Source organism: Psittacula echo (genome assembly GCF_963264785.1).
Source record: "Psittacula echo genome assembly, chromosome: 4".
Taxonomy (NCBI): Eukaryota; Metazoa; Chordata; class Aves; order Psittaciformes; family Psittacidae; genus Psittacula; species Psittacula echo.
Genome location: NC_137738.1, coordinates 31,518,035 through 31,544,920, shown reverse-complemented (window position 1 = coordinate 31,544,920; position 26,886 = coordinate 31,518,035). Strand labels below are relative to the sequence as shown.

Genomic DNA, 26,886 nt, shown 5'->3' with positions numbered 1-26,886 from the left:
TTCAGATCTTCTTTCTAGCTACCTCAGTAATATAGTAAGCATTATTGGAAAGATTAAGAAGGTCAAAACAGCATTATAAGAAGCAGGAGAGAAAACAGGAATCTTGTTATCCACCTTCCTGCAAGTTTTAACTGCAACAACCTGGGTTTCACATTAATTCAGCAACAAAATTCCTATTGATTTTTAGCAACAGAGGAACACATTCACTCTATCTTTTGCCATATGAATTTTCTCTGAGCTCAGTGAGGCTGCTCAGAATAACCCCAGTTTACACGACCGTTTGCCTTAAACAAAGAGCTGCCATGCTAAAATAATTTGCATTTTATAGCTTCATGGTGCATATATTGAATTGATCCTGATACCAAGTCTCCAAAACAAGTATTGTGACCTGGTTTTCATCACTAACTTCACTCAAATGGTTTTCCAAACCGAAAATGAATGTTAGGTTTAAAAGCTTGAATTTTGCAAAACAAAAATTAATCACAGAATACGTATTTACAGTGCTTTTATGTTCCTTCCAGTTTCGGAAACAGTGCTTCCTTTTCCATCTCCAGATGGCACTGTGGTGCTTAACACTACCCAGCTGGGGGAGAGCTGATGGAGTACAAAAGCACGTGAGGTCCTGAAATACAACAGCTTTCTTGTTTTATGAGAAATCAGCTGCTAATGGTTTTCCAGTGCAGATGTCCCATTTTACTGTCAGTTCAGAGAAGACTGGGCTAACAAATGGTGGTTTATATGCCTGAGATACAACTTGTCATGGAAGAAAGGACTCGCTTGTCTGTACGTGCACAAGGTCACAAGGGTGGTAGCCCTTGGCTCCAGCAGCAAACCCAAATGCTACGCACACTACTGCAGAATGCAGCAAGAAGCTCTATTCACAGTGACTTATCTCTGCAGCTGCTTATAAAAGTGTATTTTCAAGGATGAGGTGCAAACCATTGAAATAATGAGTTTATGGGCAACTCTTCTAGGGAAACCCATAGACTTTACTGGTTGGAAGACATCCTTTGCCATTTAATGTTATCACTTAGACAATTACAGAAATGTCTACTTATTCTTCCTTCATGTTCATCCTTTGAAAACTTAGGAGTAGGACTTAGGAATAGAACATTCATTCACTCATACTCATGACTTACATATTTTCTCTATTCCCTTAGTTTTCAGTCTTCTCAACTCTTAACTTTGTGGAAGTCTGCCCAACACCTCTATTCTCTTTTACGCCCCCTCCTAGCTTATACTCTAATTATCAAAATTTGTGTAATTTCTACATACTTGGGATCTTCCCTATGGACTCAGTTAAAATTCCCAGCCCCCACTGTGCAATCGCTAAACCATTACTCAACCCAAGTTTGAATAACATCTTCCATGTATTTCATCCGACAGAAGTCTGGAATTTGCCCCATAGGCTAACAAATTTCCTATAGGTCATGAAACCCCCTTTGATTCCAAGCAAATCTCAAAAGAGTTTACATGGGTTCATTTGCAGGCTGTTATATTTTTAACCCAAGTAAATAATTTCCTTAATGAAGCAACTGAACATATATATATATGGGGCAGGCTATTTGTCATACATCTTCCATCACAGATGACTATGTCATTACAAAGAGTTTAAGAAAGAGGAGGAGCTGGAAATATAAAAAGGAATAAAAGCAAGAGAAAGATGACTGTTTTAAAAAGGCAGTACCTTAAAATAGTCTCGGTTCTCTCCAAAGCACCATATGGAACACTTTTCCAAAGGCATCAAAAATGCACACACACCTTCCCCCACACACAGAGGCATTCTTGAGTTCCCCCAAGATTTATCACATTTTAATGTATTTGTCATGTTAGTTCTGGTAAATAAGTAGCCCTAAAACCACACAAGGCAGAATGTCCTACATCACCAGACAACAATGATGCCTCTGAAGACTGAAAACCTGTATACCACCAGTTTTCATTTCACAGCTCTGTAGCTATTAATTTTCTCCTCCATCCTCAAAATTGCATAAGGCCAGTGGTCGTGCCTGATAGCATTACAGAGTGCATAACTGATGTGTTACTGGCATATGTGACACAACAGATAAGCACTTCATCTCTCGGAATGTGTTCATGTCCATTATAGGTCTTCTGAATAAAACTCAAAAAATGTCCTGAAATAATTTCTTTTAAATTCAAAATAAACTTTAATTTAAGAAATCTGTCTCCAAACAAAATTTATATGTATTGTATTTACAATTTTGCTGCTGACTAGGTAATACTTACATTACATGTAATGCAAAATCTTCCCCTTCCATTAGTCACACTTAATGTGCTCCACTCAGCCTTTAGACTGAAACCAGTGCCAGAGCAGACAAGGGAGTAATTTCAGGGAAAAATAAAGTCTTTTGTGTATAACCATGACATATATGATTAATAAGAAAAGAAAAAAGAATCTAACCTAAAAGGAACAAACTAAGGCATTGTTGGTAAGCCATCAGAAAACCAAAATTGGCAGTAGAAAGAATATGTATTTTCTGAAGAGGGACATACAAAGTTGTGGTAGGATTGACCTTGGCTGGATGCCATGTCCCCACAAAAGTTGTTCTATGATTTCCGTCTTCAGCTGGACAGGGGAGAAAAAATAGAACAAAACACTTGTGGGCTGAGATAAGGAAAGGGATAGATCACTCACCACCTACTGTCATGGGCAAACCAGACTTGAATCAAGGAAATTAATTTATTACCAATCAAGTCAGTGTAGAATAATGAGAAATAAAACCAAATCTTAAAAACACTTTCCTCCCACCCTTCCCTTCTATCTGGGCTTGACTGTACTCCTGAGTTCCCTGCCTCTTTCCTCACCCCAGCAGCACAGGGGGACAGGGAATGGGGGTTGTGTTCTGCTGCTGTTTCCTCCTAAGGGGAGGACTCCTCACACCCTTCTCCTGCGCCAGTGCGTAGTCCCTCCCATGGGAGACAGTTCTCCACAAATTTCTCCACAGGCTGCAGCTCTTCAGAAACTTCAGTGTGGGTCCCTTTCACAGGGTGCAGTTCTTCAGGAACAAACTGCTTCAGCGTGGGTCCTCCACAGGGTCATAGGCCTGCCAGCAAACCTGCTCCAGCATGGGCTCCTCTCTCCACAGGTCCTGCCAGGAGCCTGCTCCAGCATGGGCTTCTCTCTTAAACTCAAGAGAGAAGGTGAAGGAGGAAAATGAAAGTAGTCTATACCAGTACCCCTGAAGCTTTTCTGAAAGATCTACTGCTCTTTCCCTTTGCATCTTCTCCACCTGCAGCCTCTGTTGCAACACTGTCTGCTGGTGTTGTGGGAGGAAGATGTGCACTACTCAAAGCACCTTTGGCAATATGCCATTGAAAAAAAGCTTTTTGGGGAGGAATATCTCCCCAGATCTAATTATGTAAAGGAAAGCATGGTCTAGGTACCATGTTGCCAAAGCTGCTGCTCAGCCAGCAAGTCCACTACACATCTACACTCAATTATCTGGCCACTAATTCACACCAGTAGCAAGGTGGATCCCTCATAAGCCTTCAAAACTATGTGCTTGCTGGAGCAATTGTAGTGTTAAACTGTCTCATGGATGTAAAGGGTTTGCAATTTGTTGGGGTTTTTTTTTACCTTCTCTACATGCTCAGAAAGGTGTGAAGTGTAACACAAATGGCACAGGAGTGGTGTCATCCTCTGACCTATTAAAACAGAATCAGCAACCGTTTGCTTTTCTGACCAAGTAACTTACCACGGCATGGGCAGTTGCATCACATAAACATGCCTGATGCCTCCTGTGCTCATAATCCAGACTTACTCTAAACCTGTTAGAAATTAACTTCAAGATGTTGCAAAACATTATTTGATGCATTTTGCAAAACAGAGATAGGAGACTGCATCTGAGGAAAATGAAGTACTACCTATAGATAGTACAGACTACCAGAACTGAAGCAGGAAAATTAAACATTGGATGGCACATAAGGGAAACTGGTGTGCACAAAAGGTTTGTGCCCTTTCTTTGGCTGCTGGGTAAAAAGGTGCAGAACTTCAGTGTGTGTTTCTTCACTAATTCAGACCTAAACACCTGAACTAGTTGGCTAGTTTGTTTAACAAGTACTACTCTAATGCTCAGCAGCCCCATACTTCATTTTTTGCTTCCACTAAAACTGCTGCCACATGAGGGCTGGGTGCAGGTGATGTGGCTTAACATTACATGTAATATCCCAAACAACTACGTACACTGGGGATCAGAGTCACAGTATCACAGTATGCTAGAGATTGGAGGGGACCTCAAAAGATCATCTAGTCCAATCCCCCTGCCGAAGCAGGAATACCTAGATAAGGTTACACAGGAATGTGTCCAGGCGGGTTTTGAATGTCTCCAGAGAAGGAGACTCCACAACCCCCCTGGGCAGCCTGTTCCAGTGTTCCGTCACCCTCACTGAGAAGAAGTTTCTTCTCAAGTTTAAGTGGAACCTCTTGTGTTCCAGTTTGTACCCATTACCCCTTGTCCTATCATTGTTTGCCACTGAGAAGAGCCTGGCTCCATCCTCGTGACACTCCTCCTTTATATATTTATATACACTAATAAGGTCACCCCTCAGCCTCCTCTTCTCCAAACTATAGAGACCCAGCTCCCTCAGCCTTTCCTCATAAGGGAGATGCTCCACTCCCTTAATCACTTAATCCACTCCCTTTCACTTTTTTCAGCTTCACGAACAAAGCAGAAGCATTTATGAGATCACATAAAATTTCAAGGCAGTTAAAACTATAGTTCCTAGAGATTACTCTAGAACTAGGTATTACTCTGGATTATTATATAAACATGCCAGAGAATGCGACCTAGTTTTCCCACTGTAGCTTTACTCTGCAATACCTGCCTTTTCTCTAATAACCTGTTTGCACACCTTTACTTCTCTCTTTGAAAAAATCTGTTTCTGCAGAAATACAGATTTGGGCTTTTCCATTTTCCTCACTGACTCTCTTCTTTCCTCTTAAGGGAACAATTCAACCTCCTCTTTCTGCCAAAATGCAGTGATTGGTAGCAGTGCTCAGTAGCAGTACTCATTTTTTTTAGTGTACCTTTTTTGTTACAGCCATAGCTATGTGGCCAGATTCATTAAGCTGGTAGGATAGTGATGTATTCATATGTTTTAATGAGAAAATAAACAAGCTAAGGCTTGTCAGCGACATGGACAATGTGACTGAGTGCACCCTCAGCAAGTTTGCTGATGATACCAACCTGCGTCGGAGCAATCCGAGGCACAGCTACAGGCTGGTCAGAGAAGTGATTCAGAGGAGCCTTGTGGAGCAGGACTTGGGGGTGCTGATTGATGAGAAACTTAACATGAGCCAGCAGTGTGTGCTCACAGCCCAAAAAGCCAACCATATCCTGGACTGCATCAAAAGGAGCATGACCAGCAGGTCAAAGGAAATGATCCTGCCCCTCTACTCTGCCCTCGTGAGACCCCACTTGGAGTACTGTGTGCAGTTCTGATGTTCTCAACATGGAGCTTTTGGAGCAAGTCCAGAGGAAGGCCATGAGGATGATCAGGGGACTGGAGCACCTCCCATATGAAGACGGGTTGAGAAAGTTGGGGCTGTTCAGCCTGGAGAAGAGAAGGCTGCGTGGAGACCTCATAGCAGCCTTCCAGTATCTGAAAGGGGGCGTACAAGGATGATGGAGAGGGACTCCATCAGGGACTGTAGTGATAGGACAACGGATAATGGGTTTAAACTTCAAAAGGAGAACTTTAGGTTAGATATAAGGAAGAAGTTCTTTACTGTAAGGGTGATGAGACAGTGGAACAGATCGCCCAGAGAAGTTGTAAATGCCCCATCCCTGGCGGTGTTCAAGGCCAGGCTGGACAGAGCCTTGGGTGACAATGGTCGAGGGTGAGGCGTCCCTGCCCATGGCAGGGGCATTGGAACTAGATGATCTTAAGGTCCTTTCCAACGCTAACCATTCTGTGATTCTATGAAGTTTTATGGCTCACCACATTATATAACCGAACTTCTGAGGTTTCTCAGTTTGACTCATCCTAAATCTGTCTACACTTACCACTAATGCAAGTTTTTGTTATCTGTCGCCTTCTTTATCATGATGGAAAGAGCGTCTTTGAAGCCTGCTGGCAGAGATCATTCTTAGAAAATGATTATCATGTTGTTGGTATTTCTTCAGATCTGGGCTGATGTTTCAAACATCCCATCTCAATTTCTGGACCAAGCAGACAACACCATTTTCCAGAATTAATCCAAAGAAGATAGCTAACCAAGGGAGAATTCGGTTCAAGTTCAATGTAACTGCAAAAGAAACCAGAACAAATTTATAACTTACCATTGAAGATGATCATGTAAACATGTGGGATTTCATATTAATTTGTATGTATAAGAAATCACACAAATACGTTAAAAGTCTGCATTCCAAAGCCATGCATAAAAACAACACGAAATTTTCATCTTCCAGACACACAACAAATTCTATTTTATGTTTCAATAATCCACGATGAGTTGTTTCAAATTCTAACTGATGGATATAATACAGCATATATAAAGAGATGATGGTGAGATGAGATTTTTATTATTTTAATAAAGTATTTTGTTTCATTCCCTTTCTATTAAAGTCTACAAAACAGTTTAAAGCTAGAGCCATTTCAGTCACATTTCTGATACTGATTAAAAATATAACAATAATTTCTGTAACAGCTGCATATTCTCACACATTCTATACAAATAATGTAAGTAATAAAAAAGCAAAACATACCTCTAATTGCCTGAGAGTTTGATATCAAGACAAACACTTTTATAAATGCAAGGCACAAAGGTGTGTAGTCATGTTCCCAAATAACAGCTGGAATTAGCAAAAGCTTTCCATAGCTGGACAACAGCAGTGCTTTGAGAAGTAAAATGAAGTCAGACTTTGTTTTCAGCATCTCAGGTCTCATCCACCATAAGGAAATAAAAATGCCAATCAAAAATGAAGTTTGTTCTAAGAGGAAATAAGAGGAGTTGGAAAGAGAGAATGAAGCACCAAAATCAAGTCCTTTCTTGGATGAATTTCAGTGAAACAACGTGTCCCAAATGCAACTTAGCCACTGCTATTTAAAAGACATATGCAAATACAAACGTCTTCCATTTCCTGTGTTCACTTTAACATGGGAATATTACTTACTTAAACTAATTCTGCATAATGACATTCAGAATAATTCATGACATTCAGAATAGGACTGTCATACTCAATTTCTGACACCATACTGCACAGGAAGTTTACAATTATTTTTCCTTTTTAACAAAAGGAGAGGGGTCTTTTTCAACTGTCTGTTAGCCTATAAAACATAATCAGTACTTGTCATCTTTGAAAAGGTCACCAGCAATGAACTCTTTCCATCCAGCATAAGAAGATTAAGGTGAAAATATCACTATTAGACTTTTTTTACCACTGTGTCATTGTGTAACACTAGAATTAATGCAGATGTCAAGGCAACTCTCATTACAGCTGTAGTAGATGAATTACTACTGAAAAATGAGTTCCAAAATTTTTACTGATGTGTTATGAAAACCTACTTAGAGCAACATGAGATGACACACAACTTAAGTTAAACTCTGAATGTCTATGGGGAATACAGATTTTAGTCTGTGGCCTTGATTTAAACACTATTAACAGAAAAAGTATTAGAATAAAGTATTAACCAAAGTAAAAGAAAACCCCTCCCCTGCCTTCAATGTAGTCTTAAAGCATAGAAGTATTTATTCTACTCAGTATTTATGTGTATTCATTTAAAAAACCCCAAACAATAGATACAGCTTTTCCCAATTATTTACTTCTGTAAGGATCATCCTATTGTTGCATCACCTTAATGAATAAACCTTGGATTCAACATGAAATATGGAATTAAGCTGAGCTTTACACTGGTCTTCAAGCTATGTAAATGGATTGAGACAAAGATTTCTTAAGATTGCCACTTTTCAGTGTTTTAATACCTAATGCTGATCATATCTGTCTGAACTGTAATCAGGATCAAAACATGCATCTGCATTGAATGGAGACAAATTAGAGAGTATGTGTATAATGGTTTAACCACGCTGGGTTGGACGTAACATCCATTCTGTGTTAATTTTTGCACTACAAGCTTGTTGAAAAACTCATGAAGTTATTCAGTGCTTAAGGAGTAGATAGTGACATGAACTAATCATTGACCTTACCTAAAGAAGCTATACCAAACATTCTATAAAAATCCCATTCCTTGGCGTATCTGATTAAGTCATCAGGATCTGTATTTTGGCTTGAATCCTGTAGTTGCAACCACCTGAGATAAGCTTCACAGAGCAAACAAAATATGCAGAGCTTCCCATGAATCTGGTAAATGAAATAATAATAAAAACATTAGTATTAAACCAGTATAAACTAAAGCATCAGTATGAAATTGGTATTTAAAATATGTTTCAACATCTCTACATAAACAAGCTCTGTAGCTTTATTATCTTTGTTTAGAAATAATAGCAAATTACTTCTGTTGAGCCACTAGTTCAGCACATCACCCTTTTAACATCAGTTCACATGATAGGCAAATTAGAGGGTGTAGAAAACTGCATGAGCAGTTCCATACAGAAGAAGGTATGAATGGCATTTCTAAAGCTTGCTTTATACTCTTTTTAAAATTGTGAAGGCTGTTTCAGCTAGGAATATAAAACTGAAGCTGTTCCGTAGAATTATACTCATAGAATTGTAGTATCAAAATTATTAGCATTAGTAGAATCACACTATCAAAAATTAAAGGACAAAAATTAAGGACAACTACTCCATTCAGTGAACTGGCTTAAATAGCCTTGTTTTTTCCTGGAACAATCTCCTTAGCAAAAAACTAGTAGTGTAGTTATACTAAAAACATTTCTTAGTTCAGTTAAGGGTGAGGGACCAAAAATAAATGAAGCAATATAACCAAGCAAAACTTAAAAATATCCTCTGAAGTGACTGCAAAAATGTTATCATGAGGGCCCATAGTTACCATGTTTCCATATTAAACAAGTCTGTAAGTCTATGTGCAGTTAATTCTGGTTTTATACAGATTTAAATAAACCAGTGTAATTTCTGTGCGTGGATTCTACTTTTTCCATTACAGACTAGTTATGCCAATTATGCGTACAAGCACAGTTTAAAATTCAACTCAATTTATTTGAATAGATGAAATTTCCACACATGTATTAGCTCTTTCAGAAGCCTTACAGAAAACATCATGACCAGTCTCCAAAAGCACTGCTTAATTAAAAATCTTAGATTTATGCCTGAAAGACAAAGCGAGTACATTTATCTACATTGTTAAACACTGGACTGGCCAAAAGGTATCAGTGTTAACACAGGATACACTTATTCTTGGACAGTTTGTTCTAGACAAGCTTCCCTCCTGGGAAATTAATCCTTAAAGTAAAAATACACGATTCTGTCAGAAAAGCTATACTTCTACACTCCAGCCTGGCCAGCACAACTGACTATGTAACTCTGCATCAACACTTCATGTGAAAGCCTCTATCTTTTCCTATAGTTTCAAGGGTATGGTTATATGACAACAAATTGGTACAGTAGGTTAAATTAACATAGTATTAGTAATACGGTATGTTATGCCACTATAGCTCATTTCAGAAAGAATTGTTTCCAACAGAAATTTAGTTTGGAAATTAATTTGAAATTAGATCTTTCCCTTCCAATGCAATTTAGAACATCATCCTTGTAACATCAATTAACATGAAAGGCAAATTAGACTGCGTAGGAAACTGCAGGAGCAGTTCCATACAGTTCCTTCTCTTCCCTTTACATGTAAACAGACTGCTGTATTTGCTGGTATTGCAGCATCACAACTGGAGACAGTAACTTTAACCAGCTGGAGTTTGAGATTTCATGTGCTCCACTCATGATATAACTGGTTCAGCTTGCTGGAACCAGTGGAAGGGCAGGAGCATAACAGACTCTAAAATTTTACAACTATTGCAATCAACTTGCCAAATGTAATACATCTTTAACAAAAAAGTCACAGGGTGGGGGCATAGCAACTTACATTTATCTTTGTATTGAAAAGAATGTGTCTGTATGCTTGTGCTTTACATAAAACAGCATTAATCAAGATGATAACAGGATCATACTCAATGTATTTGTCCACTGGTTTCTGGCAGGATTTCTGAAAGTCACAAAATAACAAGAATTAGGGAAAAAAAAAGGCAAGGGTTTATGAAATTGGTTCCTCCAGTTGGAGGAAACTGGTTCCCCCAATCTTAGCAAAACTACATAAATCCAAATAGCTATTCAATTCTTATTAGTCTTTCCTTAATGCAATCTTCATTTTCAATCAGTTTTTAATCCATTCAGAAAAATTTCTTCCCCATTATCAACACTACAGTTGACACAGACTTCCCTTATAAAGCAAAGATACATTACTGATTTTTACAGGCTTCAGATTAATACAGATAATAAATTCTGCAAGGATGTATTTAGTCATCATTTTGTGCCCTACAGATGCAAAAAACTCCAAACTACCTCCCCAAGACACAAGAAACGCACTGGTATCTTGTTAAAGGTTAACTGATCATGGCTTACCTACTGGGTATCTTGGTGGGGGTTTTGGAATTTTTGGAAAAAAAAACATTGTTTTCCTCTATCACTTCCTTCTTATCACATCCCCCTATCCTACCTTTTTCTTCCTTACAAGAAGACAGTAATTGTTTTTTTGCTGTTGCATTGTTCTTCCGTCCTGATAAATTCTCCAGATGTTTCAACTAATTTTTCATTATTGAACAAACACCAATATATTCATGGTATTGATAATGTAGTTTTCACAACACAGATACAACCAAAGAGTCTGAAGTTGCTACTGAACAGTGGTAAAACATTAGATCATTACTTGTCCAATACATCTGCTGTTTCCCACTGTGCTTACTAGAAGGGTTATTTCACCCAGATCACTGAGAAGTGCTTGTCAATCCCCTTCAGATTTATTGATTTATCTTCATAGTTGAACATTTCTTGACTTGAGTTAAATGAGAAGGGCTAACAGAAGACTGTTACACTAACTGTGAACAGGATGGTTAAATAACAGTCCTACAAAAGGCTCACCTAGCAGACCTCAGGTGGAAATAACTTCTAGCAGAGAGCTAAGGTGCAGCAGCACTTGATCACAGGAAGTACTTCAGCTCAAACAAGTGCATTCACAGAAGGATGCTTGCCTGCAGGTCAGTTTCTCCTCCAACCTGTCCTCAGCTAATCCTTCTCCCCAGGCCTTCACATTAGCTGCCATCCTCAGAGTACAACAGTCACAGAAACTATCTCTATTTCCATTTTAATGAGTGCATGGCTGCACATTGCCAGAATAGAAATCTATGCACAGAGCTTTCCGAAATGGTGTAGCAGTCAAAAATGCAGCATTAGAGAACCCATACCTAAAGACAAACTCTCAGGAAAGAACAAAAAGGGTTTTTTCAGATTTTATAGAGATTCCTTATGTTCAAAGTTAAGTCTGCCTTGCTATTTACCAGAATTATTATTGGAGAATTTGAGGTTGCAAAATTTCATTATCAAATTGACTCAAAAGTCCATTATCCACACCAAGAACAATATCCAAACATATGTGTAAGTTTAATAGTGTCTAAGGAATATTGCTACCACTAACCCTTATTTCTTGGTCCAGCTCAAGAAAAAAGCCTAACAAAGTCATTTGGATTAGACAAGAAAACACTGTGTATGACAGTACATAATTTAGAAGTAATGAATTCAAAAACTGACTCAATTCACCAACAGTTTGAAAGGTCTAAAATTATACTTAGTGAGACAGAAGAAAGGACATAATTAACAGAAGACCACAGCTAAAGGAGTTAATAGAGTCAAAAAGAAATTGCAACTATAACTAAAGGCACTGCCTTGCTTCATTTATTTCTACAGGGAAATCATGACCAGATATCCTTATGGGTGGTAATTTACATGTGTCAAATCTCTGGGAAATCTCTTTTTTTTTTTATAGGCTTATTCACACAAGCATTAGAGAAGAACACACAAAAGAAGATTACCCTTGAATACAGTAGGAGTCATAAAGGTTAGATGAAGGATATCCTGCATACCCCAGGATTTATTATGCTCTTGAATTTTCCTACGACAGAACATTTTTTGACCAGGGTCAAAAATCTTTCTGAGAAGAGGAAAGAATGGTCTTTTCAAGTGGAGGGTGTGAACCAAACACCAATCAAAAACCTTGCAGTTAAGAGGTACTGAAGATTTTCACTGACTGCTGACATGAATTTTAGACATTTTAAATTTATCAGACCAACCCTTCAGGCAAAACCAATGATAGAGAAATTCTACTGCAAATATGTCAGAAGACTGCGACAAGAAAATACACGAATAGTGGTATTACCCATAAGAATGTGTCTTCTGCTCCACAGATATGAGAATGAAGTTTAATTCAGTATTTCAGCATACCACCACCAAACACTTAAGCATCCTATTTCTCTTATGTTACTTCAACAGGAAAAGAAATCTGCTGGGTTTTGTTATCACAAAACAGCAGCCATCTTCAAGGACTTTTCACACACACACACACACACACACACACACATTCACATCTACCTGTCTTCTACAGCTAGATGAGAGCTCTATTCTTAATATACTTTATTTCTATTTGAGTCTCAACTGTATGAAGGAAAAGTCCTCTGTTCTTATCCAGGCTGAGACCTAGCCAGCGTGAGTTCATTCAGGGACTTGTGAGACCCACAAACCACTTTACTGCAAAGACTCGTGTGTGCTGCCATAGAACAATTGGACAACATGAAGATGCTATACCATGAGAACATTACAGAATTAGCAGACTCTCTAGGATGAATTTTTCTCCATACCTGGCTTTTCTATTATTTTTCTCCCAGCTGTACTACTACAACATTTGACATTAACCTTAAATGCCTTGGAAGAAAACTTGTGACTAGAGCCTGACTTCAGCAAAATCAGTGCAAGGAAGCGTTAATGCACACATAGGTTTAACCAGGTAGCTTTATCTAATTAAAGTAATGGAACTTTATGGACATTGATAATTACTAACACTTTCAGAGATCAGTATAAGCAGCTCAGATACAGAGAACTGCTTGCATGTTTAGTTTTAAGATTTTAGTCAAGCACTTTAGAGTGAACTACAATACTCGTGCTCACATCTCATTCCCAACTGCAGTTCTGCACAGCTGTATTCAATGGCCAGTTCAGCATTAGAGACACACATCTTTTAATCAAAATCTAGCTTTTTCAGTCTTTTGTGTTTTCTCAAAGAAATGCCTCAGTTACCATAACCAGGTCTAAAATGATCTAAAGAAATAACTGGATTTCTCTGTTATTTTACCAGTTTTTAATATCTTCTTTAACTATGTAACTGACATCAAAACCACGAAATGACATGGAAAAAAAACACACATTATTTTGATTAAAAGATACTTTCAGATTACGCTGCAGAAGAGAAAGGTCAAGCTTGACATCATAAATTCTATTTACATATCTTCTTCTAAATTGGCAAATTTAAGGAAAATTATGAATATTGGATACCGACACAGAAATCCAGTAGATACTGTGCTCCCCTAAAAAGGGTACTGAATGTATTCAATATTCTAATTAATTTAAATGGGTATTAGTTTAGGAATTCTTTGATTAATCAAATATTTAGGAATATACTCTTCATAGTGTGGCATCAGATTCTTTCTGATCAAAGCAATCCAAAACACTTAAGGAAAGTAACATACGTTTTAACATTTCAGTTGTATTAAATAAGACAAAAGAAGCACTGAAACGTTATTTCTGACTTGTTTATCAGCCTTTTATAAAACACTACTCAAAAGATATACCTCTGTTCACCAAGGATACTCAACTGCAAACACAGTTCACAAACGTATGCCAAATACAATGCAGTGTACAAATATTTGAGGACATACCTACTGTCACTGAAGGGCCGAAGTTCCTATATGACTTTCAAAGACCTCTCTCCAACATTAAAACATAACTGAATTTTTAAGTAAAGGTATTTTGGGATGGGGATGGTCAAAGGGAAAAATGTTCTTGAAGAGGAAGCCATAGGACATGATTGAAAATAAAAATATACATATAACCGAACTTCATTCTGAACTAATAATACCATGAAACCACACCAGAAATACATTTGGAAATCTCTGGACATTAGAAACACCAGTGAAACATTTTCATTTTAGTATTCATTTTGGAATGTTGATTTGGCATTTGTCAAAATTAAGCTACGTTACTTTGCTGGACTACTTTTACAGCAAAATTTAACATTTACATAGCTTCAATATGAACATAGGTCCATTTACATAAATTCATAGGGGAAACTAACACGGACCCATCATCCTGTGAGAGTGCCCTTAATCCCAGTTGCATCCTTAAACAATAAAATGTAATTAGCTCTGCTGCTTTCAGGAATGGGTTCTTTATTATGGATGTGGCTAAGTGTCATAAGCAGCTAAAAACCAAACCAGCCCAGTTTCAGATGAATTCCATTTCAGAAAACTGAAATTAAAACCAGTTTTATCAATTTCTTATGTGATGTTTTCCAGTAGCGAGTTATGTAAATAAGAAAAAAAACATACATTATTTCCCAGAATAATCTTTGTGCTCTTGATAGATTCTTTACCTAACCACACAAATGCTTTGCATTCAAGCATTCACAGTCTCTGCCTTACTGCAATAAAAGAGCTTTTCAATTATTTTTCCATTGCAGAAAAGCTAAATGAAGTGTGCACTGCTCAGGCAATTTGGCTTTCTTATTACAAAACACAAGGGGGATCCTGACTGAGCTCTACATATTACAATGAATAATTTCTTTCCCTTTGTTAGGGTCTGGCACAATTAACATTTTTTACATACATGTAAACATAACATACATGTAGTTTAAAACCAAATTTTTTAAAATTGCATGCTTTGCCTTCTATTTCTGAATAAGTAAAGTTTGCTAATTTCTTTTTATATGCATTGCACTGCGACTGCAGAATTTATTCCAGGTTAGCCAAATGTGATTTTTTTCCCCCTATAGTATTAATACCATAATGGTGCAGTGTTATCAAAACAGTGTTTTTTGTTACTATTATTAATGGTTGGTTCATAATATATTCCATGAAGATTTGCTGTACTATTTAGAGATCATTTAAGTTTTAAGGATCTCAAAATATCCGTAAGGTCTCCTTTATAAACAGCCATCTAGGCTTGCTTTCACCATCACTTCTGGTTTGGAATAGGGAAAACATCAGCACATTCACAGCACAGGACTAGAACAAGATCCATGAGCTGCAAAGTGACCACCAGCAGTCACTTTCATTGGAGGCAACTGTGACATGCCTGTGCACCCCACCACCCCAGTTACCACTGAACAGGTCGCCCTGAGGAGGTGAGCTTCTTCAGAATTTTATTATCCACTTTTAAGTACCTTTAAGTTCTTTTTAAAGAGCAATATTCCACCTGTCTCTTGTAACAGCACTTTCACAGCAAAATATATGCAGGATCAGAAAAAGGTATGTTCACTAAAAGCAAAGGAATGTGCAACACCAGATGTTTGGGCTATGCTTCTGCTGAAACTGCCCTTGATTAAAGAAAACATATTAAAAAAGATATTACAGAACTTGAAGGACCTGTGGCAGTTAGCCACACTGCACAGCTCTTAACAAAAGACATGACCTTTCCATCCCAAGTTTCATGGTACTCCATGGACTTAATACGCTTGACAGAAGAAGGTTCCTTTAGTTTCTTCAGTATCCATTGCAAATTTAATTCCACAGTGGACAGTAACACTTGTGAGGTCTTTCATGCTTGCTTGCATTAAAATTACAATAGCTCAAGTAAACTTTTAGTTGTCTTAAGAGCAACAAAAATGCAGCAGGAACTGAACTGAAGCAGCACCATGAATATTACGCTGAGTTTCCAAAATTGTACTCTAATATTGTGGGCTGAAAACAGATGCTCCCTAATGGAATCTGTTAGTATTTGTCTCTGGAAAAAAATGCATTATTCTCTTCAACAGATTAAAACCACAATACAAATTATGGTATTTCACTTAGACATTCAAATCTTCCACCTGAAAATTACACTCAGATCAGGTTAAACACACCCTAAAAATAAATGCAGAACTAAATAGAAGATGCCGTCAGGAGAACTTGGCTTCTTCAGCCTCAGGATCATTTTCCGGAAGGTGTTGAATGACAGGAACAGCCTGAGAATCGGCATCTCAGATACAGATAACTTTAAACTAGGACTGGGAGAAGCCTGTAGATCAGTATAAAACAGTAATGATCTTGGCAATGTTCTGCTTGTTCCCAATTTTTTGGGGCCCTTTATATTACATGTCATATGGAACACATCAGTTATTGGGTATGTTTTGGTTTTTTTTTCTTAATGTGTCAGTATTTTAATGTATTACTTAAAAATGGGAAACACAAGTATCCCAAAGCTTTCCAACAACAAAAAAATTATCTAGATGATGTCCACTGGCTGAGTATCATTCTACAACCTTTCCATATTCTTTCCACTTTTTCTCTCTTAAGCTATAATGCAGTAGCAGTACTCAATGCTCTAATTCCACAAAGACAGATGAAAGCTGTTCTCAGGGTGGGTGATCACACCTTCTAATTTTACCTCAGACCTCCAATTTTCCTTAAATATTTTGCCTTTTTGTAAGCTTTTAGAGCTTCTTAAGTTTTATAAATACCTGATATAAATAATGTTTCACACTGGTAAGCGGGATCTTTACAGTTTCTGAAGTGGAGAAGACTTCTATGCTATCCTTACCATTAGGTTAGGATGGTTCCTAACACCGACAAAATCATACTGCTTGTGAAAGTTTGAGAAGGGTATCAAATGACATTCTGTACTCAACTATTTTTTTGTTATCACTAGTGTGACGGTTGTTCACATCTCTGGCCAGAGCACAGCATTCCCTGCACGGAGTAGAATGCCTGCAGAGGGTAAGTGCAGTCTTTCCAGATTAAAAGGAAAAAGTAAAACAAGAATTGCCCTGTGAGAAACCATAAGGTCTTGGTAGCAGGAGACGACAGCAATGCTTTCCTGCACTACACAGATAAAACTGAATTCAGATCAGTTCAACTGAAGGAATCTTTTGATCTTGGCAATCTTCTAACATTCTCATTTCCACTTTATAAACCATGTGTTTCTTACTAATGTGCTTTCAATTGCTTGTTCCTCGTGTGGACCAACCCTACTATCAGCACTTCCTGGGTGTCCAGAAATGGAGAGAAAGGCTTAGAGAGGATGACACTGTCGTGGTTTAACCCCAGGAGGCAAGTAAGCACCACACAGCCGCTCCCTCACTCCCTCCCTCCCCACACCAGGATGGGGGAGAGAATTGTTACACTAAAGGTGAGAAAACTCATGGATTGCAGTAAGACAGTTCAATAGGTAAAGCAAAAGCCATGCACAAAACCAAAGCTAAACAAGGAATTAATTTGCTGCTTCCCATTGGCAAACATTCAGCCATCTCCAAGACAGCAGGGCTCCATCACGCGTAACGGTTACCTGGAAAGACAGACACCACCACTCTGAACGTCTTCCCCCAGCTTTATGTGTTGAGCATGACACCGTATGGTCTGGGATAGCCTTTGGGTCAGTTGGGGTCAGATGCCCCAGCTCTGTCCCCTCCCAACTTCTTGTGCACTCCCAGCCTCCACACTGGTGAGGAGGTGTGAGAAGAAAAGGCCTTGACTCTGTGTAAGCACTGCTCAGAAGTAACTAAAACATCCATTAATTATCAACACTGTTTCCAGCACAAATCTAAAGCATAGCCCCATACCAGCAACTATGAAGAAAATTAACTCTGTCCTAGCCAAAACCAGCATAGGCATGCACCAGGTAACAGCAACTACATCTAAGACTGAAATTGAACCGTAACGACCCACAGCATAGACAGAGGAAACAGACTGGTAGAAGCAAGTGAAAAATGGTACAGATCTAGACCTGCTGAAAAAAGGTGGACAGAATTCCCATTTGCTAGGAGCATGTGACTATTTGCTCTTTCTTTTACTCTTTTTGTAAGAGTTTGATGCTTATGATGAACACAGCAACTGAGACCAAAGTGTGATTCTACACAGGATACCACAGCTCCAGAAGACCGGGCTCTTTGGTCCGCCAATGGTTAAACAATAAGAGGAACAAGTGCCATCTACTTGCTCCCAGTTTGCCCCAGAGATTATCATGGCCAAATTTATTAGAGTAATTGATGACTTGGGTTTACACGATGTCCTAAATCTTATGTGATATGGCTGCAGGCATAAGCTTTATACTTGTCCTTTTGTATCCAACTTATCCTTGATCTCAAAGGCAAGTTTCAAGTTCCACATGAACTCCATAGAAACTATTCACATTTTCATGATGTACCAATGACACATTTTGACTGCATGATCTGACTACCAACGATCTGATGTAATTTATATTCACTGCTAAATACGATGCATTATACTAACACAAAAAAGCAACTAACAATCAGTTTCTCCTTGCAGTGTGCATGTCTGAAGCCTGCAGAAATCAATATCTGTTACTTTGTCTTCTACTTAAGAAAAACGCTGATCTCTCCAGCTTTTGAAACATCTGCAGAGATTTTTGTATATATTTTTAGTTGGTTTATGCTCTACAGCAACAAGCCATTTTAACTGCCTGCTGGGCTGGGAAAAAGAGAAGGATGTGAATCAGCTCCTTCTACACTCGTCAGTAATTTGTACACATCTTGTTTTCACAGGCTTTTGTTGATAACAGAAGCTGAGATCTAACACATACATCTTTCAGCTTGAGCTAACCGCTATTTCCCCAAATACAAACCGGTCACAGACCTCTGTGATCTGGCTGCCCTTGATCTCTATTTTTGATCCAGGAAATGTTTGAATAACTCAAAGTTACAAAGTTGTAAAGGAATTCATCACAGGTTTCATACAAACCTTCTTGTCATCCATTATCTTTATAGCTTCAGGATTAGTAAATAAACTCATCCCCTATCAGCATTCTCAAAATGCCAAGGGCTACAAAATCGGGGGAAACCATCCAAAAGGAAGTTGAATGATACACAACTAATCCCTTACAAAACACAACTAATCCCTTACAAAGCACAGCACTTCACCAATTTCATAAGGAGCAGAAAGGATGTTGTGAAACACAATCACAGATAAAAGGCTTAGGCAAGATGTATTTGCAGATCCCTCTATTCCAAAGTTCTTTTTCCCCTACACTGAAATAGAGGGTGTTAAGTCAAAACTAACCACTGGAGATAAGACTCCATAAACCCTATAAAAAATGAAAACAATAATTTAGAAATAGTTGAAAGGACACTTGGAGTATTGTGTGCAGTTCCGGTGTCCGCAACATAAAAAGGACATGGAACTGTTGGAACAAGTCCAGAGGAGGGCCACGAGGATGATCAAGGGACTGGAGCACCTCCCGTATGGAGACAGGCTGAGAAAGTTTGGGCTGTTGAGCCTGGAGAAGAGAAGGCTGCGTGGAGACCTCATAGCAGCCTTCCAGTATCTGAAGGGGGCCTACAAGGATGCTGGGGAGGGGCTATTCATCAGGGACTGTAGTGACAGGACAAGGGGTAACGGGTTCAAACTTAAACAGGGGAAGTTTAGATTGGATATAAGGAAGAAATTCTTTACTGAGAGGGTGGTGAGGCACTGGAATGGGTTGCCCAGGGAGGTTGTGAATGCTCCATCCTTGGCGGTGTTCAAGGCCAGGTTGGATGAGGCCTTGGGTGATATGGTTTAATGTGGGGTGTCCCTGCCCATGGCAGGGGGGTTGGAACTAGATGATCTCAAGGTCCTTTCCAACCCTAACTATTCTATGATTCTATTAAAATAGCAAATGTTGGCTTGTTGGTTGTTTTTTTTCCCGTGGCTGCAAGATCTCCAAGAAAACATAGCAGACACTAAAAGAGAAGAGTTATTTTAATATCATGAAAACATGTTGGAAAATAATGAACTCTGTGAGAGGCAGAGTAATAACAAGAAGCAGTGAACAGCCTAAAAAGTGCTGGAACCATTTGGGAAGTACAGCCACCATAGGTGGTCAGGAGTACAGAGCTCCACACCTATATGTTGAATAATCATCAGTCATAGAATCAAAGAATGGTTAGGGTTGGAAGGGACCTTAAAGATCATCCAGCTCCAAACCCCCTTCCAACACTTTCCACTAAACAAGGTTGCTCAAAGCCCCATCTAACCTTGCCTTGAACACTTCCAGGTATGGGGCAGCCACAACTTCTCCGGGCAACCTGTTCCAATGTCTTAGCACCCTACAATGAAGAACTTCTTTCTAATATCTAATCTAAACGTACCTTCTATCAGCTTAAAGCCATTCCCCCTTGTTCTGTCACTCGTCCCCCTTGGCCTTGTAAAAAGTCCCTCTCCAGCTCTCTTGAAGGCCTCTTTAGGCATCAGTCAAACCTGGATGCTTAAGTTCAGCTGTTTCCTAGCTGTGCTGAAGCTGTCTAACCATGAAGCCGGGCTCAGCTCTGCAGTCGGTGAGTGGAAGACACAGAGCGTGATGACAACCTCACTCTGGTGCCCAGCACGGGAGTGCCAACACCACTGAGCAGTGCTATTGCACAGGTGCCCTCGAGGAACTGGAGGGAAATTATGTTGGGAAGCTCTACAAACAGAAAACATGGATCCAGGGAACACGGCCATCTGCCGGCCTCTGAGCCGGCCCTAGGCCCAGGGCCAGGTCCCGGCCCGAGGCAGGGCCCCACAGCACCACGTGCCACCGCCTGCTGCTGCTGACATCGAAGCCTCTCACTTGTCCCCCTCCTCTACCCTCCATCCTCCCACGCCCACTGCCCGGTCACCCCGACTCACGCAGATAGAGATCCGCAGCACCCCACGCTGGTAGTCCCTGTACAGCTCCGCCGCCTCCCTGCTGCACTCGATGCAGCGGTAGGCGCCAAGAGCCGCCATGGTGGGTGAATGCACACCCCAGCCCGTCAGCGCTTCAAATCGCCTCACTTCCGCGTTCGGGGGCGGAGCCGGGCCGGGCCCGCACCGCCAGGCATTCTGGGAATTGTGGTTTTCTGCTGCTGCCGGCGGCCAGGCCTTGCCGGCGTGGGACTCCATGTCCCAGGGGGTAGCACTGCGGTGCCCGCCTAGCTGATGGCGGGCCCTTGAGGGAGCGCCCTCTGTCCCCGGGCTAGCCGGAAGAGATGCGCATGCGCCCTGGGAAGATGGCACCTGCCGGCTGCTCCGGGGCTGTGAGATTGCTGTGGGGGTCGCTGGCCATACTGGCCATGGCCCGGACCTCGCCGGCCTTGTCCTTGCTAAACCAGGAGCTGCACCGGCAGCGCCAGGGCCTGACGGGAGGCTGCGCCTCGGTGGGAGAGTGGGCAGAGCAGTACTCGGCCGAGTGCGGTGAGTCGGGGGCGTTGCCGTGATGACCGCCCTCAGCCCCGGGGCGGGGTGAGACGGCCGTGAGCCCAGCGGCATAGCGGGGCCCTGAGGCCGGGGGGCGGTGGTTCTCCTCTCCTCTCCTCTCACCTACCCCCGCCTTGCCACTGTGGAGGGTGGCGGGAGAAGAAGAAAGCGTGGCCGCGCCTCGCCTCGCCTCGCCTCACCTCATCCCACTCCACCCTGAAGCGGCATGGGGACGCCGGCGGTACGCGGTGCGGGGTCCCGGCCGCTGGCGGGAGGGCGGGCGGCCAGGCTGTGTGTGTTACTGCTGTTCGCGTTCCTGCTGTTCAGCTGACTCATAGTGAGGAATCTTCTGTGTGAGCTGCAGCCCCGAGTAGTGTTGGGCCGTGCGGAGCGGAGATGAGACTGCTGCTGTGGGACTGAGCGGGGGAAAAGCGCTCACTCCTAGAAAGGGAAAGCCGTAGGGCCTGTTGTATCTGTCACACAGCCTCAAGGATTCCTGTTGTCCCACTCCCCAACCTGCCAAGTCTAGTTGCTGTGCTCTGCGTGCTTTTTAAACTCGGCACTCAGTAATGCATAGACATGCCAACTCTTTGTGCTCGTATTACTGAGTTGAACACGACATGATTCATTTTCAACTAGAGTTATGTATATTTTGCTGATCAACTGAATGCTTTTCTTTACAAGCATCCCAAGTTCAGGTAGCAGATCTGGTCTTAGAATCGTAGAATGGTTAAAGTTAGAAGTTAATTGATAGCTTGTAATGCAGGTACAGTTAAAACTTTTTTTTTAATGTGTTTAAGTATCTGTTGCATCAGGGTCATGTGACTTAAGTAATCTGTTATGATCTTTGATCATGAGCATAGTGTGAATGTGCTGTTAAAAATAGTAGTCTGAACCACAATGTGCATGTAATACAGATGAAGAAAAAGCTTTCATCAGTTCAATGCAATATAGGCACTCACTGTTTACATGAGAATAACTAGTGATGTGTCATAACTGCTTAGCTGTCTGCACGTGTTTTTTTCCCCTTACTTCATACATTCTGTGCTCGTATCAACAACTGCTGTGGTCCCTAAGGACAATATGCAGTTAGTGTAATCCACTGAAAATCACAGGCTTTCTAGAAATACCTTGTTAGGAGTTTCCTACGTTCGCTTTTTTTTTTCCCCTCTATATATGTGCTTTTTTGTCGCAGTATGTAAGCGCTAAATTAGATTGAGAAAGTTATCTCAGGTGACCGTTGCTCCAAGTCATTCAAGCTTAAGCATAAAATCAAAAAGACTTTCACCCAGTGTTAACAGCTGTATACCATACAAGTTAATAAATGGCAAAGCGCTTCATTGCATTTCTTCTGATACTAGAACATGAATGACTGACTCAGGATATTCCTTCCCAGGTGTATTTGGAAGGTTAGATTTTGATCTAATGGTGTACCTTGTTTTAAAGAGACCAGTGTAACTGAGATTGATACAAGGAATTCTGCTTAAATCATGAGGTACCTCAGGTACTTTACGTACACTGATAATAAGATAGTCCTTAGTTACAGAACAGCATACTTACCCTGAAATTGCTGTATATCGGTTTGCTCCTTTCTGTTTACATCTTGTGGCTAAATAACTTGCTAGTTAAGATTCCCTTAAGCTTTCAGTCTTTATTTTAGTACAAGTTCCCCAGAAGCTGAGAATCAATTAAATAGTTTCTCTTGTAGCCTACTACAAGGTCCAGGGTGATTTCTTTGGCTGATGTTTCTATGTTTACAATGAGGCAGTGTGGTATGGGTTTGACTGTATCTAACTTGCAAACAAAGGCAGATCCATCTTCCCTGTGAGTAAAGCAGTCTGTTGCCCCAAGAATTGCAAGGTTTGAAGGGTCCTTTTTTCCCCACGTAACTTGTAACAGGCTGTTCTTACTCCCTACCACCTTATTAAAAGATTTGTTCACTAAATTCTTGCTGTTATGCAGAAAATTATTCTCAAGGTTGTCTGTGCCTGCACCTCTTTGTTTTGTTCAGCAAAAAAGTGTTCAGAGAGTCCACAGCAATGGCTCTTAACTGTCGCTGACTTACGAGCACCAACACAGAATAAGTAATGCGTTAATAATGCTGTAGCACAGGAGGGTTTGGCCAACATGAAGAACAAAGGGCAGTGTTGAAACCTCTTCATGGCAGTGCTTTTGCTGGAAAACTATGGGGGTCAGCCACTGGACTTTCTGACTTTAAACTGTTCTGCTTTTCACCACTCTGACTTCTGTTGTAAACTTCTCCCACCAGTTATCTTTTATGGCTCAACTTAGTTCCAAGTTTCTATTTACAGGGCATGATTTTAGATGCTGTTTTGACTTCTCTTTACAAGATGACCGTTTCTTTTTCTCTTTTAGCACTGTACTTGTGAGAAATGGGGAGTTAGCTAATTGCAACCCTTATGTAATCAAAATATAAGTATAGCACTGCCTGTAAAAGTGAATTAGAAGCACACACTGCCCCCAGCCTTTCCAACTTAGCATAAGATTATATTTACAAACATTAGGGCAGATGATAAAATTTGGTATTTGCAACATGGAATCAAAGAGATAATACTGTTTATTTGATTTTCTTGTTTATTTTTTAAGTATTTCAAGTAAATACAGGCTTTAAGATCTGAACATTTTAAAGCTAACAGTTCTGTTGGGATAGCAGTTAAAGCACTCTGTAGGTGAAGTAGTGACATCTGTAGTCTGCTAGTCTGGGGGATTCTGTTGATTATTTTTGTTTCTTATTTGTTTCATTTGTTAAACTTTGCTATGCCAACATGCTGCATTTGACTTATCATAGATTTGAATCAATCTTATACTTTTTGTAATGGCCTTCTTAGTAATATACCTGTGAGAACCTTTGTAGATGTTCAGTCAATTATCGTTTACTATTCTGTCTGCTTTATACAGTCTTTATACCTGTTTCCTGGACCTCCAGTAGCAGCTGCTCTTTCCCTACCTCTGTATGGTCAATTCTGTTTATTTTCCTCTCTGGGATGGGATTGGAATGATAATTTTGTCTTTAATTTCTTGGGCCAGAGAACGTAATCATAATGTCAAATGGGGACATGTCTAGACCAAAATTTTCTTATTTGCTTCCAGCTTCCTCCTTTTTTTTTATCCTGTACCCTCTTTTTTTTTTTTCTTTTTTTTTTTTTAGATTTTTTATTATTATTATTTTTGTATTTTTAGCCGAAAGCATAAGCAGAAGTAGTAAGAAAACAAATTATGTAAAAGCATTCATGGCAACTATTACTTCCCTGGCTGTGTGGATGTAGTGCTGTGGGCAGAAAGAAGTACTTCATGAAAGCTCTGCCCTGCAGAGTGCCCAGTGGGGAAGCTGTTCAGATGAAGATGAGGAAGTGTGAGGTGTGATAACGACACATAAGTGTAACTCTTTGAGTTCCTAAATGTATTGTATCTCTTTTCCCCCAGATTCATCTTTTTTGCACTTCCATGAATCCGATTGTGACATAGGAGGGTCTTCATCTTGTGAATCTGTGCTTTCTCTCAACACAGAAAAAATTCTGGTATGCTATCAAGAATATAATGTACAAACCAATTTTTAATAGATTGTTGAAGTCACAGATCACTTTAGCTGCATAACCGGTTAGAATGAAGTTCAGGCAAATAACTACAAATGGAATTTATTAATCAGTAGGCATAGGTCCCTAAAAGGCTGCTTGTGAAAGTAGTACTGCATCATGAGTCTGTAGGGCTAATTGAAGCTGATGTATCCACTGAAGGCAAACCTTCACCTGGATTAGTCTACTAATTAATATTTTATTTTTAGGGCTGCTGAAAAAGGGAAAGGTGTTAATTTTTTATCCAGATTAAACCTGAGGAGGCTTACGACAAAATGGGTGTGTAGGATTGATAACTTATAATTGCTACAGAAATAATGTGCACATATAATAGAGTTAGAGGCTTCAGACCATGTTTCACTAAATGTGATAACAGCATCGTGTGTAGGGAATATTCTAACAAAAGTAGAGTGTCTCTTGGTAGAGACATTTTAAGAGGATTATTTTGGAATTTGATTTTTCTTGCAACACTACTGTGAAGCTGTTGATCTTGAGCAAATATAATCTTAAGTCTACATGAGAACACAGGTTTGATGTTACTTCTTTAGTTCAATAGAGGCACAGACATTGAAAATCTTCACATAATTTCCATGTGAATATACAAAGAAGCCTTGGCCAATCTGTAGATATTATTGGCTACGGGGAAGCATGAAAACAGTGTTGAAATATGAAGCAACTTTCATGAAGGTGGCATTTGGAAATAAAACCACTCTACTGCAAAATCTACCAAGTTAGTTATTTAACTTGAATATTCTCCTTCATCAGATATTGATCAGATTTCTGTGTAAAGGTACCAGTAATTCTTCCTAAAACAGTGGAATGTAAATTAGTTTGTAAGAAATTTCCTGTTTCAAAAAGGTTTTGAAGAGAGCAACAATTCAACCTTTTGGGAGTTGGTCCTGTGCAAAGATTCTTCTCATTTCTGAAAGGCAGAATGACTCTCAATGTTTGCTTGTAGAACCGCAGGATGGGTAACCTATAACTATTCAGAATTTGTTGAAGTATGAATCCCCTTCCTGTGCCACTACAAGAACCAAATACTGTTCTGTTAGTCTATGATAACAAAACAGATGAGGACAGGGAAAACTGTGATGCTTCTCATGCTGAGTGTCACATGCAGCTCTGCAATTCATAGAATATTAATGTAATGCCAGATTCCTTTGGTTGTAGCTTATTTTTCAATACCCAGTGTGGAATATTGCTTTATCTTATCTTTTGTCCACAGACCAAGGTATATTGGCTTTCTTTGTTAGTCCACCAAGATAGAGGTTGTACTTTAGTAAAAGTTAACTTTTTTAACATTAAGACAATTATAGAAGAATAATGTTTTGCAGAGTTAAATATTGAAGATCACTTTCTGAAGTAAGTTTTCTGGAAATTACCTGAAGGCTGCTGATAACATGAAAAGGCTGTTTCTGGAGGTGTGTGATTTGTAAATCTTTATGGTCTGCAATGTAGATGTAGTTTAATAATTGGTATAGCTGCTGAACCCTGGTCATTCTTGTGATGGTTTTAGTGACTTTTTTTCCTATGAGAAAAAGAACTTTTCCATTCTGATACTGTAGGTACAGCAGCAGGTGGAGTAGCAATTCTCAGAATGTTATAGTGTAATCATACGTGGTCTCTAATTGCAGTAAGCACAAAGTTCATAAAATCCAGTTTGCTAATCATTCATACCCTCCAAAATACTCAAGTTTTTAGATCAGACCAAACTTTCTTCTCATTCTTGAGATTATTAGATGAACAGGGCAGAAACTGTGCAAAGGGATTTGCCAGTTACTTTTGTGTTTTGTAGATCATTTGAATGTCTGTGTCATAGACACAAGTAGTGAGGCTACTTTCAAACAAGCAAAAAAGAGTGGAAGAGAGAATGACTAAGTGCAGTCTTTTCAGTAGAGGAAATAAGTTAAATATGTG

The 26,886-nt window shown here is 39.7% G+C and overlaps 2 protein-coding genes across 5 annotated transcripts in view; one reads left to right on the top strand and one right to left on the bottom strand.

Annotated features, from left to right (window-relative positions):
* On the bottom strand, positions 1–20,950 carry ARV1 (ARV1 homolog, fatty acid homeostasis modulator). Of its 3 annotated transcripts, none has more exons than XR_013956717.1 (6): positions 20,828–20,950; positions 10,012–10,131; positions 8,165–8,318; positions 6,726–6,950; positions 6,024–6,265; positions 1–3,663 (listed from the first exon to the last, which is right to left on the bottom strand). XR_013956717.1 is itself a non-coding variant. In XM_080616776.1 (5 exons), exons 1-5 carry the CDS (start codon positions 20,924–20,926, stop codon positions 6,159–6,161), a joined length of 705 nt encoding a protein of 234 aa, XP_080472902.1. In that variant the 5' UTR covers positions 20,927–20,950; the 3' UTR covers positions 1–6,158. The 3 variants fall into 3 exon arrangements, 1 of the variants encoding a protein (XP_080472902.1); XR_013956718.1 differs by having other exon boundaries at positions 1–3,146; XM_080616776.1 differs by having other exon boundaries at positions 1–6,265.
* A 110-nt stretch (positions 20,951–21,060) lies between these two features.
* TTC13 (tetratricopeptide repeat domain 13) overlaps positions 21,061–26,886 on the top strand; it is a 42,444-nt gene continuing 36,618 nt past the window's right edge. For both annotated transcript variants that reach the window (XM_080615219.1, XM_080615218.1), the window contains exons 1-2: positions 21,061–21,373; positions 24,821–24,915. In XM_080615219.1, coding sequence (XP_080471345.1) covers positions 21,169–21,373; positions 24,821–24,915 — 300 coding nt within the window. In that variant the 5' untranslated portion in view covers positions 21,061–21,168. The remainder of the gene's footprint in view (positions 21,374–24,820; positions 24,916–26,886) is intronic.